General features: G+C 40.9%; 2 protein-coding genes across 2 annotated transcripts in view; one reads left to right on the forward strand and one right to left on the reverse strand.

Moving 5' to 3' along the window:
• The window catches only part of LOC139747269 (BRO1 domain-containing protein BROX-like), a 264,456-nt gene extending 261,966 nt beyond the window's left edge, over window positions 1–2,490 (forward strand). The window contains exon 16 of the transcript XR_011712361.1: window positions 1,078–2,490. The gene's annotated coding sequence lies outside the window, so the exon portion shown is untranslated. The remainder of the gene's footprint in view (window positions 1–1,077) is intronic.
• The window catches only part of LOC139747265 (calcium-activated chloride channel regulator 1-like), a 319,531-nt gene that overhangs the window by 30,058 nt on the left and 276,146 nt on the right, over window positions 1–13,327 (reverse strand). Inside the window, 3 exon segments of the mRNA XM_071659359.1 lie at window positions 10,173–10,400; window positions 11,136–11,185; window positions 11,187–11,373. Of these exon segments, the coding sequence (XP_071515460.1) occupies window positions 10,173–10,400; window positions 11,136–11,185; window positions 11,187–11,373 (465 nt within the window).

Below are 13,327 nucleotides of genomic sequence, written 5' to 3' on the forward strand. Positions count from 1 at the left end.
TTCCCTGCGTGTCGTAGAAGGCGACTAAAAGGGGAGGGAGCGGGGGGCTGGAAATCCTCCCCTCTCTCTTTTTTTTTTTTTTTTTTTTTTAAATTTTCCAAAAGAAGGAACAGAGGGGGCCAGGTGAGGATATTCCAAAAAAGGCCCAGTCCTCTGTTCCTAACGCTACCTCGCTAACGCGGGAAATGGCGAATAGTTTAAAAGAAAAAAAAAATATATATATATATATATATATATATATATATATATATATATATATATATATTCTTTTTCTTTCAAACTATTCGCCATTTCCCGCGTTAGCAAGGTAGCGTTAAGAACAGAGGACTGGGCCTCTGAGGGAATATCCTCACCTGGCCCCCTTCTCTGTTCCTTCTTTTGGAAAATTAAAAAAAAACAGGAGGGGAGGATTTCCAGCCCCCTCCCCTTTTAGTCGCCTTCTACGACACGCAGGGAATATGTGGGAGGTATTCTTTCTCCCCTATCCCCAGGGATATATATATATATATATATTATCCCTGGGTATAGGGGAGAGAGAAGACTTCCCACATATTCCCTATGTGTCCTATAAGGTGACTAAAAGGGAAGGGCACAGGGTACTGGAAATCTTCCCCTCTCATTTTAAATTTTTCAAGAGAGGGAACAGATTTTACACAATTGAATTTGTTAAATAGGATAGAAAGTTCCTCCTTCAAGTTTGCCTTTTCATATTTTGGGGCAAGTGATAATTGATTCCTAGATTAGGGACTTTTATCTGGTTCTTAGATAATTGTTCCTTTGAGAGATTAGTAAAACTTTCTGTAGGTTGAGGAGTAGCAAGTGACCCAAGGTATTACCTCATAGTTTATGATAGTTCCTGTTGTAGCATGCGTGTTAATAATATTGTAATGGGCCTCCTCCGGACGTAGTCGTAAATCATGTTCAATTCCAGTGTCTTTATATTTCGCAGTAGAATACTGTTTACATATGTAGCATTTTCCTTTACTTTTATGTGGTATGTGCTGTGTTTTTCTGAGTTTTTGTATTTTTTAAGTTTTACTTGTCCAATTTTTGTGACAGTTATTTTCTCCTTCGTAGATTCCTGATGATACCTCTCTGAAGGCAAAAGCTTGAAGAAATGTGTGGACTTCAGAGAACTGGTGCTTAAGCACCCAAATAGAATACTACCGAGAATATTAGAGAATAGAAGAATCCCTGGGGATAGGGGAGAAGGAATACTTCCCACGTATTCCCTGCGTGTCGTAGAAGGCGACTAAAAGGGAAGGGAGTGGGGGGTTGGAAATCCTCCCCTCTCGGTTTTTTTAATCTTCCAAAAGAAGGGACGGAGAAGGGGGCCAGGTGAGGATATTCCCTCAAAGGTCCAGTCCTCTGTTCTTACACAACCTCACTAATGCGGGAGATGGCGAATAGTATGAAAGAAAAAAATATTTGCAGCTGTAAATTTGCTGTTGTATTCAATTTTTTGTGTTTTAGAGAAACACTACCTCTAGCTTATGCTAATTTATGATTATTTAAAATTATATATATATATATATTTATTTAAAATATTGGAGGATGTTATGTCATTGTCATTTTGTATATATATATATATATGATACAAAAATTATGGCTAGAAGCTCAATTCAAGGATATAAAGTATTATATGAAAATAAAAAAATCTATTCCACAGAGGAGTTCAGCATTTTTAGATAGTTAAACAGCAGAATATTTTTTTCTTGGTACAAACGATTTCGTGTATTTATCGGTGAGCTGTATAGGCAGAAATCCATTCTTCCTGACCTCAAAAATACATTGCACATTTGTGATATAACATATGTTTGTTAATTTTCTCGTTTCTTTTGATACTGTTTAGCTTGCCATGCCAGGCGGTAATTCAAAAAAACAAAATTCATTCTGTGGTTGACCTATAAGAAAACATTATTGTGTTGTCTATATGTAGACTAAAATACATACAAAGTGCAATCTTTGATTACATCTCTTTTACACCATATCAGTTTAATTGTTCATCTATGATAAAGCGTAGATACTTGTATACTCGCTTTCTTGAATTTTCAAATTTAGCACATTTTTTGTCCTAAAATCTATCTGTAGTTTTCTTTACAGTGTAAATTTATTTTACACCAACTAACCTATGCAATATAATCATTAAAATTAATAATTATAATTTTCCCTATTTTACATGCAACCTATCCATGCTATTGCACAAATAGTTTCTCATTACGTCTTCAAGACATTTCATATTATTTGACATTAAAACAAGGTCCAAAATCATTGAACGCATTAGGAAATGAGATTTTGGCAATGGGCGTTATTTCTGACAATTTCCATGCGTCAGACACTACTCCTTGATCTATTAAGTCCTGAAGTATGGATGCCAGTTGTTCAGCACAAGGCTTTAGTGCCTTGGCTGGCACACTGTCTGGTCCTGTGGCCTTTTCAGGCCTAATACGCTTCAGGGACTGCGATACATGTTCGTACGATATCACGAATCTGAAAGTACACGTTCATATGTACTATATTCATTTTTCATTTGTAATCTACAAGTTTATATAAATATTCTATACTTCTCTGTTCACCAAACCATTCTCCCTGACCCTCTAACTTTGCACAACACCTTGACCAAAACCCCTATATCTGCCACTCTATCATCAAACACATTCAACAAACCTTCAAAATGCTCACTCCATCTCCTTTTCACTTCAGCAACGTTCCCATTTGTTCTCTTGTCTTACGCACTTTTTATTTACCGCCTTCCAAAACATCTTTTTATTCTCCCTAAAATTTGATGACAGAGTGGCAGATATAGGGTGTTTTGGTCAAGGTGTTGTGCAAATTAGAGGGTCAGGGAGAATGGTTTGGTAAACAGAGAAGTAATGAAAGCTTTGCGGAAGAAGAAAGCCAGCAAGTGGTGGGTTTGGATTGTATTGCAGTGGAATTTATTAAAAATGGGGGTGACTGTGTTGTTGATTGGTTGGTAAGGGTATTCATTGTATGTATGGTTCATGGTGATGTGCCTGAGGATTGGAGGAATGCGTGCATAATGCCATTGTACAAAGGCAAAGGTGAATGCTCAAATTACAGAGGTATAAGTTTGAGTATTCCTGGGAAATTATATGGGAGGGTAAAGGCATGTACAGAGCATCAGATTGGGGAAGAGCAGTGTGGTTTCAGAAGTGGTAAAGGATATGTGGATCAGGTGTTTGCTTTGAAGAATGTATGTAAGAAATACTTAGAAAAACAGATGGATTTGTATGTAGCATTTATGGATCTGGAGAAGGCATATCATAGGGTTGACAGAGATACTTTGTGGAAGGTATTAAGAGTATATGGTGTGGGAGGTAAGTTGCTAGAAGCAGTGAAAAGTTTTTACCAAGGATGTAAGGAATGTATGTGTATGAGTAGGAAGAGAGGAAAGTGATTGGTTCCAAGTGAATGTCGGTTTGCAGCAAGGGTGCGCGATCTCCATGGTTGTTTAATTTGTTTATGGATGGGGTGGTTAGGGAGGCGAATGGAAGAGTTTTGGAGAGAGGGGTCAGTATGCAGTCTGTTGTGGATGAGAGGGCTTCGGAAGTGAGTCAGTTGTTGTTTGCTGATGATACAGCACTGGTGGCTGATTCAGGTGAGAAACTGCAGAAGTTGGTGACTGAGTTTGGTAAAGTGTGTGAAAGAAAGCTGACAGTAATTGTGAATAAGAGCAAGGTTATTAGGTAAGTTTGAATGGAGAAAAACTGGAGGAAGTGAAGTGTTTTAGATATCTGGAAGTGGATTTAGCAGCAGATGGAACCATGGAAGTGAAATGAGTCATAGGATGAGGGAGGGGGCAAAGGTTCTGGAAGTGTTGAAGAATGTGTGGAAGGCGAAGACGTTATCTCAGAGAGCAAAATTGGGTATCTTTGAAGGACTATGGTTCCAACAATGTTATATGGTTGCGAAACATGGGCTATATATAGACAGGGTTGTGCACATCCACCCTCCTCCGCATAACTCTTCTATGCCTCGCAACAATATAACATTGTTGGAACCACTATTCCTTCAAACATACCCATTTTTGCTTTCCAAGATAACATTCTCGACTTCTACACACTTTTCAATGCTCCCAGAACTTTCGCCCCGTCCCCCACCCAATGGCTCACTTCCGCTTCCATGGTTCCATCTACTGCCAAATCTACTCCCAGATATCTAAAACACTTCACTTCCACTAGTTTTTCTCCATTCAAACTTACCTCCCAATTGACTTGTCCCTCAACCCAACATGTAGGAAGAGAGGAATGTGATTGGTTCTCAGTGAATGTAGGTTTGCGGCAGGGGTGGGTGATGTCACCATGGTTGTTTAATTTGTTCATGGATGGGGTTGTTGGGGAGGTAAATGCAAGAGTTTTGGAAAGAGGGGCAAGTATGCAGTCTGTTGTGGATGAGAGAGCTTGGGAAGTGAGTCAGTTGTTGCTCGCTGATGATACAGCGCTGGTGGCTGATTCGTGTAAGAAAATGCAGAAGCTGGTGACTGAGTTTGGTAAAGTGTGTGAATGAAGAAAGCTGAGAGTAAATGTGAATAAGAGCAAGGTTATTAGGTACAGTAGGGTTGAGGGACAAGTCAATTGGGAGGTAAGTTTGAATGGAGAAAAACTGGAGGAAGTGAAGTGTTTTAGATATGTGGGAGTGGATTTGGTAGCAGATGGAACCATGGAAGCGGAAGTGAATCACAGGGTGTGGGAGGGGGTGAAAGTTCTGGGAGCGTTGAAGAATGTGTGGAAGTCAAGAACATTATCTCGGAAAGCAAAAATGGGGGTTTGAAGGAATAGTGGTTCCAACAATGTTATATGATTGCGAGGCATGGGCTATGGATAGACTTGTGAATGTGCTGGAAATGAGATGTTTAAGGACAATATGTGGTGTGAGATGGTTTGATCGAGTAAGTAATGATAGGGTAAGAGAGATGTGTGGTAATAAAAAGAGTGTGGTTGAGAGAGCAGAAGAGGGTGTTTTGAAATGGTATGGTCACACGGAGAGAATGAATGAGGAAAGATTCACCAAGAGGATATATGTGTCAGAGGTGGAGGGAACGAGGAGAAGTGGGAGACCCAACTGGATGTGGAAAGATGGGGAGTAAAAAAGATTTTGAGTGATTGGGGCCTGAACATGCAGGAGGGTGAAAGGCGTGCAAGGAATAGAGTGTATTGGAACGATTTGGTATACCGGGGTCAACGTGCTGTCAATGGATTGAACCAGGGCATGTGAAGCATTTGGGGTAAACCATGGAAAGTTCTGTGGGGCCTGGATGTGGAAAGCGAGCTGTGGTTTCGCTGCATTATTACATGACAGCTAGAGACTGAGTGTGAACGAATGTGGCCTTTGTTGTCTTTTCCTAGCGCTACCTCGCACACACGAGGGGGTTGTTATTTCATGTGTGGCGGGGTGGCGATGGGAATGAATAAAGGCAGATAGTATGAATTATGTACATGTGTATATATGTATATGTCTTTGTGTGTATATATATGTATACGTTGAGATGTATAGGTATGTATATTTGCGTGTGTGGATGTGTATGTATATACATGTGTATGTGGGTGGGTTGGGCCATTTCTTTTGTCTGTTTACTCCTTGCACTACCTCGCTAATGCGGGAGACAGTGACAAAGCAAAGTAAATATATATATATATATATTGGAAGGGATCACAATTTTGTGCATGATTAAGTATATTTCTATGAGTCCACGGGGAAAATGAATCACGATAAGTTCCCAAGTGCACTTTCGTGTAATAATCTCATCATCAGGGGAGACACAAGAGAAATATAAGTCAGTTGATATACAACGAAGAGACGTAGCTAGGACACCATTTGGTAAACATGATATTGTTGGAGACAGACAAGATGTATATCATAAACTTATCACGTGGACAAGAAGGTGAATTGTTTACAAATTTTATCAACAAAAAAGTTATCAAAATTGTATAGACCATCACTAATATTAAGATGGCTATACTGACATATTGGAAGAACCGGATGTTGGACTATTGCTACAATAGATTAAGGAATGAATGCAATATGAAACTAAATTGTAAGTTGGACCATCTTATTAAAAACAGCGACTAGACTAAGAACACAATCCCTTCTTTTGTGATAAACCTGTCCAATAAACAAGTAGAAAAGGATTCCTTGTGTGCCTCAGGCTATGGATTAAGTTCTGTGTGCTGATTGTGTGTCACAAAGTCTTTCTGCAATTTAGAGAAATACAGTAATTTGACTAGTGATGAAATTAATATCTGCAAGGGTTTAGTGTATGTCAGTTTGTCAAAACCAGTGGAACCTAATTGCCCTAAAAAATTTATAAGAGCTATTAACACCTTAAAAAAAGACAATGATATACATATTACAAAAGCAGATAAGGCTAACACTGTTGTGACGTGACAAAAGTAATTATAAATCTAAAATAAATGATCTTTTAAATGATGACACAACATAATCTAAACTCAGTAAGAATCCCCTAGAGGCAGTTAATTCCCATTTCAATAAAAAACTGAAGTTGTTGAAAGGTAATGGTTCTCTTATTAAAAGTTTGTTATCTTTGTCCTTTTCATCGCCATATATGTATGGACTTATCAAAACACATAAACAAAATTTTCCAGCAAGACCTATAGTGAGTTCAGCAGGCTCTATCACATATGAATTGTCAAATGATTATTTTCTTTATTAAGCCCTTTAGTGGGTAAGATATCAAATTCTAACATCATGAACAAAGTAGATTTAGTTAACAAGCTTAACAATACCAATGTTAATTTTGATTTCAAACTTGTTAGCTTTGATGTTTCCTTACTTTTCACAAAAGTTCCAGTTGATGACCTTTTAGAATATTTATTTCATGTCTTGGATGATATTCATTTACCTGTTTCAAGGTCTGTTTTCATTGAACTGATAAAATTGTGTATAAAAGACTGTATTTCAATTCAAAGGAGATTATTATGCTCAAAAATTTGGTATGGCAATGGGTAACCCTCTTTCACCTGTACTAAGTAATCTTTATATGGAATTTTTTGAAACAAAATTACTAAAGGATATCTTACCTTCTATTGTAATTTGGCTTAGGTATGTAGATGATGTTCTTTGTGTTTGGCCAACAAATGAAAATTTACAAATATTTCTCCCCTTACTTAACAATTTAGTACCTTCCATCAAATTTACAGTAGAAAATGAAAATGATGGTATGTTACCATTTTTAGATGGCATGATTCATAGGCAAGGAAACAAGTTCAAGTTTAGCATATACAGAAAACCTACCAATGTATACTCATATATCCATTATTACTCATCTCAACATAACAGAGTTAAATTATCATCATTGCAGTCCAGAGTATATTGATGATGAGTTTGAGAAGATATATTCTATTGGATCTAAGTTATAGTACCCTAGATCTTTCATTGATAAATCCCTTGAATTAACAAAGAAGTCATTTTATAGAGTTGAGCCCAAACCTCCCAATGACACTAAGAATCTTTTAGTTCTCCCTTTTAATAATAATTTTACTTTACTTCCCATGTTGCTTAAATCCTTTAATGTAAATGTTGCCTTCAGCAACAATAATACTATAAAGAATATCTTAATCAGGAATTCACCAGAAAATTCTCCTGGGTGCAACTATAAAGTGCCTTGTAGAAATTGTGATAAGTTTTATGTTGGGCAGACTGGTAAGGATCTTTGTTAGACTTAGGCAACATAAATATAGTATAAGAACGGGACAAGAATCAAATGCCTTGTTTAATCACGTTAAAAACTATGATCATTGTACTGACTGGAGTAATGCCATCTCAGTTATTAACTCTAACTCTATTACCACAAGAAATACCATTGAATCTTCTATTATTTCATACACAAAGAATTATAATCTTAATATTAGTGATTGTCTACACAAATTGGATAACTTTATTGTTGATAAAATTTGTAAACATTTCACCTTGTCCACATAAGTTTATGATGTGCTTATTGTCTGTCTTGGACAATCGCATGTTTACCAAATGGCATCCTAGTTATGTCTCTTTGTTGTATATCAACTGACTGTTATATTTTTCTCTTGTCTCCAATGATGATGTGATTATTACAAGAAAGTGCACTTGGGAACTTATTTGTTTCATTTTCCCCGTGGACTCATGGGAATATATATATATACATATATTTATTTATTTTATTATTTTGCTTTGTCGCTGTCTCCCGCGTTAGCAAGGTAGCGCAAGGAAACAGACGAAAGAATGGCCCAACCCACCCACATACACATGTATATACATACACGTCCACACACGCAAATATACATACCTATACATCTCAATGTACACATATATATACACACACAGACATATACACATGTATATAATTCATATTGTCTGCCTTTATTTATTCCCATTGCCACCTCGCTACACATGGAATACCAACCCCCTCCCCCCTCATGTGTGCGAGGTAGCACTAGGAAAAGACAACAAAGGCCCCATTCGTTCACACTCAGTCTCTAGCCATCATGTAATAATGCACCGAAACCACAGCTCCCTTTCCACATCCAGGCCCCACAGAACTTTCCATGGTTTACCCCAGGCGCTTCACATTCCCTGGTTCATTCCACTGACAGCACGTCGACCCCAGTATACCACATCGTTCCAATTCACTCTATTCCTTGCACGCCTTTCACCCTCCTGCATGTTCAGGCCCCGATCACTCAAAATCTTTTTCACTCCATCTTTCCACCTCCAATTTGGTCTCCCACTTCTCCTCGTTCCCTCCACCTCTGACACATATATCCTCTTGGTCAATCTTTCCTCACTCATTCTCTCCATGTGACCAAACCATTTCAAAACACCCTCTTCTGCTCTCTCAACCACACTCTTTCTATTTCCACACATCTCTCTTACCCTTACATTACTCAATCAAACCACCTCACACCACATATTGTCCTCAAACATCTCATTTCCAGCACATCCACCCTCCTGCGCACAACTCTATCTACAACCCACACTTGCAGCCATATAACATAGCTGGAACCACTATTCCCTTAAACATACCCATTTTCACTCTCTGAGATCACGTTCTCGCCTTCCACACATTCTTCAACGCTTCCAGAACCTTCGCCCCCTCCCCCACCCTGTGACTCACTTCTGCTTCTATGGTTACATCTGCTGCTAAATCCACTCCCACATATCTAAATCACTTCACTTCCTCTAGTTTTTCTCCATTCAAACTTACCTCCCAATTTAATTGTCCCTCAACCCTACTGAACCAAATAACCTTGCTCTTATTCACATTTACTCTCCGCTTTCTTATTTCACACACTTTACCAAACTCAGCCACCAGCGCTGTATCATCAGCGAACAACAATTGACTCACTTCCCAAGCCCTCTCATTCATATAAATATATATATACACACACCAGAATATGATGGGTTGTGACTGGGAGATGAACAATGACGACTCATGACTGATTGGTAAAGAACGATGGCTTATGAATGACTGGTCGAGAATGATGGGTTGTGAATGATAAGTAGAGAATGATGGGTTGTTAATAACAGATGGAGAATGACGGCCCATGACTGACAAGTGGAGAATGATGGTTCTTGAATGATGAGTGGAAAATAATGCATCGTGAATGATGGGTGAGGAATGATTGGCCGTGACTGACGGGTGGAGAATGATGGGTAGTGTGTGACGGGTCGTGACTGACAGGTAGAGAATGGTGGATTTTGAATGATGGGTTGTGAATGACGGGTGTCAGATTGATGGGTCGTGATTGACGGCTGGAGAATAATTGGTCGTGAATGGCGGGTGAAGAATGATGGGTTGTGACTGAAGTGGAGAATGACGGATGGAAAATGATGGATCATGAATGATGGGTCGTGACTGACGATGGCGAATGACGGGTCTTAACTGACGGGTGGAGAATGATGGCTAGTGACTGACGGGGGAGAATGATGGATCGTGAATAACGGGTTGAGAATGATGGGTCATGAATGACGGGTGATGACTGCCGGATGGAGAATGATGTGTCATTACTGACGGGTGGAGAATGGTTGATCATGACTGATGGGTGGAGTATGATGGGTGGTGACTGACGGGTGGAGAATGATGGATCGTGAATGAGGGGAGAATGATGGGATCATGAAAGACGAGTGGAGAATGATGGGTCATTAAGTCGCCTTACCTGTACCATGGTCGCGACGGTCACCTGGCGCTGTCCAGTAGAAGGTCACCTGCTGGGCTGCCGGGTTCACCTCCGCCCTCAGGTCAGCGATGCGCGAAGGTGGGATGTGCGAGAGGGAGTGTTCACCGCCCACCAGATCCAGGACGCCCACCGTGACGGTGCGGGAGAGGGAGCCGGCGGGTCGTCCCGTTGTGTAAGGGACCACCGAACCGCAGCATCGAGGCCAAGCTAATGTAGTAATTACAGAAAACATTTCATATACACCAACATACACACACACATATATATATATATATATATATATATATATATATTCTTTTTCTTTCAAATTATTCGCCATTTCCCGCATTAGCAAGGTAGCGTTAAGAACAGAGGACTGGGCCTCCGAGGGAATATCCTCACCTGGCCCCCTTCTCTGTTCCCTCTTTTGGAAAAAAAAAAAAAAAGGGAGGATTTCCAGCCCCCCGCTCCCTCCCCTTTTAGTCGCCTTCTACGACATGCAGGGAATACGTGGGAAGTATTCTTTCTCCCCTATCCCCAGGGATAATATATATATATATATATATATATATATATATATATATATATATATATATATATATATATGTATGAACGTGGACTATAACAGAGCACATAACTGCCCGCCGACAGCAAGGATTCGAACCACGTGGCTGAGCGGTTATACTGTACCCAGCTACCATGCAAATGGAACGAGGTTCGAATCCTCATTGGTGGAGAGGAAAATGTCATGTATATATATATATATATATATATATATATATATATATATATATACACACAAGCACCAGCATGTTAATATTAAGACTGGTGTACTTGAGATGGAGACATTCAGACATACGTCATGCACAAAAATATACTTTTAAAGCTTGACTCCAAATTACATTATTGTTATTGCCTCATGAACTCCATTATGAACAACCAAAACCAACGACGACGACTCACGTGAGTTGTAGTTGTGGGTGCGTGTGTACTGGACTCCGACGGTGCCGACCGCGCCCTGAGTACGGTATGTGGCTTGAGTAGAGGCGAGGGCGGGGGGCGACCGGCGGGTGGGAAGAGGCGATGATCTGGGCGCCTCCGGAGTTAGTGACGTAAACAGTGAGAGTGTAGCGGGCAGCCGGGGCCTCCAGGGGCGGCAGGTAGCGGGAATACACTCCGTCCTGGCGAGTCAAGTCGGCGTCTGTGGAATATGGGTAGTCTCTATATAGGGCGTCACGGGATGTTGTCGGCTGCTGCTACCCACGTTCACGCGAGTGTGGGGCAGCTGCTCAAAAGCAGGAAGGCTACGGTGGTGTGGGAACACTAAGGTTGGGTAGTGAGGTACATGTGGGGACACAGAGGACCTACTCTGGGCAAGTGTGTGGAGAGAGAGAGAGAGAGAGAGAGAGAGAGAGAGAGAGAGAGAGAGAGAGAGAGAGAGAGAGAGAGAGAGAGAGAGAGAGAGAGAGAGACATGGCTAGAATATGCTGGAGACTTAATACGCCTGTTTGCGTTTAGTTTCGTACAGTAAACAGGCAGCTGCTTTAAGCCTACTTGTTTGAGTTGTTCTACACAGCCCGGGGGTAAAAGCTGCTCCAGATAATGGGGAGAAGGTGGGGGCGCTACGCTCCAGACAGTCAACAAGTGACAGTTACGGGTGTGGAAGTTGTGTTGCGCTGTCGGGGGGTGAGGTAAGATAGATGCTTTAGCGTGGCTGTGGTGAGGTGAGCGCTCAGGTCGGTGAAGGACTGCTGCACACAGTCTTGGTTAAGAAAGCTACATCAGGCAGGGCTGTGGGAGGTGTTCCCAGATGGGAGAACGTCTAGTCAACGCGACAGTATAAGGCAGATATCGCTCCAGAGTCAGGGATTTGGGAAGTTTTGTTGACTGCTTAGTGCAGAGGCCTCCCCAGACAGAAGCAGGAGGAACAAAACTGCGCCTGACAACTGCTACTCTGGTTAGCTTAGGTTTACGGAAGATACTGTATTTAGAGAAGGGTTTGGGAGTTCCTGTAGAATGTCCACGGATCTGTGAGGTGCTCCTAGATGCCACGGATACGAGTTTCTCCAGAAATCCTATGCTATGGGAATTGTTCAGGCAGGCGACTAAGGATATAAGAGTTATCCTAAACATCCAGGAAGGTCAGGGTTGGAAGCGGCTTGAAGAGAGTGAGGGACACGGGAACTGATCTGGACAGTCTGAGGTGTGGGAGCTATCGTGAAAAGGTGGTGTGAGGGGTAGCCACAGGCTTGGGAGTTCTTCTCAACAGATAAGAATCACTGGCGCAGGGAATCGAGAGACAATGATATGAAACGAAAGACAGGCGTCTGGAAAAAAAAAATTACGAGGACAGACAGACAGACAGGTATAGGGTAAGGCTACGAAAAAATCAAGAGTATGGGAGACGGTAGGCAATCGGGGGGTTGATATCAGACTATAATAAGTGTTACGTATTTATAAGCCTGGTCATATTAACATTCGTGGGTAGGGATATAATAAATGAAGAGTTAATATAATATTAGATTTATGATTCGAACGTTCATAAATCAATGAGAACTAATCATTAATAATGGATAAGTCCAAAATGACAATGTAGGATTTCATCTGGACATTAATCACTGAGCACACGTAATTAAACATACAGGTATATATATATATATCAGCACGAAGGAATGAACTCCAATTATGTTCATTGTGGAAGTGTTGCGTAATCCTTGTGGATGACCATCAGCTACTAACAAATGCTGTAATTAGTCGCACGTTACGTAACCACATCAGCAGTGCTTCATCCGCGGGCTTAAGCTGGCGTACATCACGGCTAAAGCAAGGACTGGGTCAACAAGCAAGCCTTATAACCGCGGGATGACACCAGTGTGTGTGTGTGTGTGTGTGTGTGTGTGTGTGCGTGTGTATGAAGTCGCGTTTCTCTGGCTGCACCCTAAAACCGACACGTGACTAAACGACCAGACATAACGCTGTGTAAAAACACGCGTCCAGTGCACGGCTTACGTGAAATACGGTGACGAATGAATTTGCCTTGACACGGAGTTGCCAAAGAACTTCGTTGGTGTTCGAAATGAGATTACCGAACGTCTGTGTTCGCTGTGGTGGTGAGAGCCACGTCTTCTACCAACTTCAGACATGGTTGTTACCCC

The sequence above is a fragment of the Panulirus ornatus genome, chromosome 68, assembly GCF_036320965.1.
Source record: "Panulirus ornatus isolate Po-2019 chromosome 68, ASM3632096v1, whole genome shotgun sequence".
Lineage (NCBI taxonomy): Eukaryota > Metazoa > Arthropoda > Malacostraca > Decapoda > Palinuridae > Panulirus > Panulirus ornatus.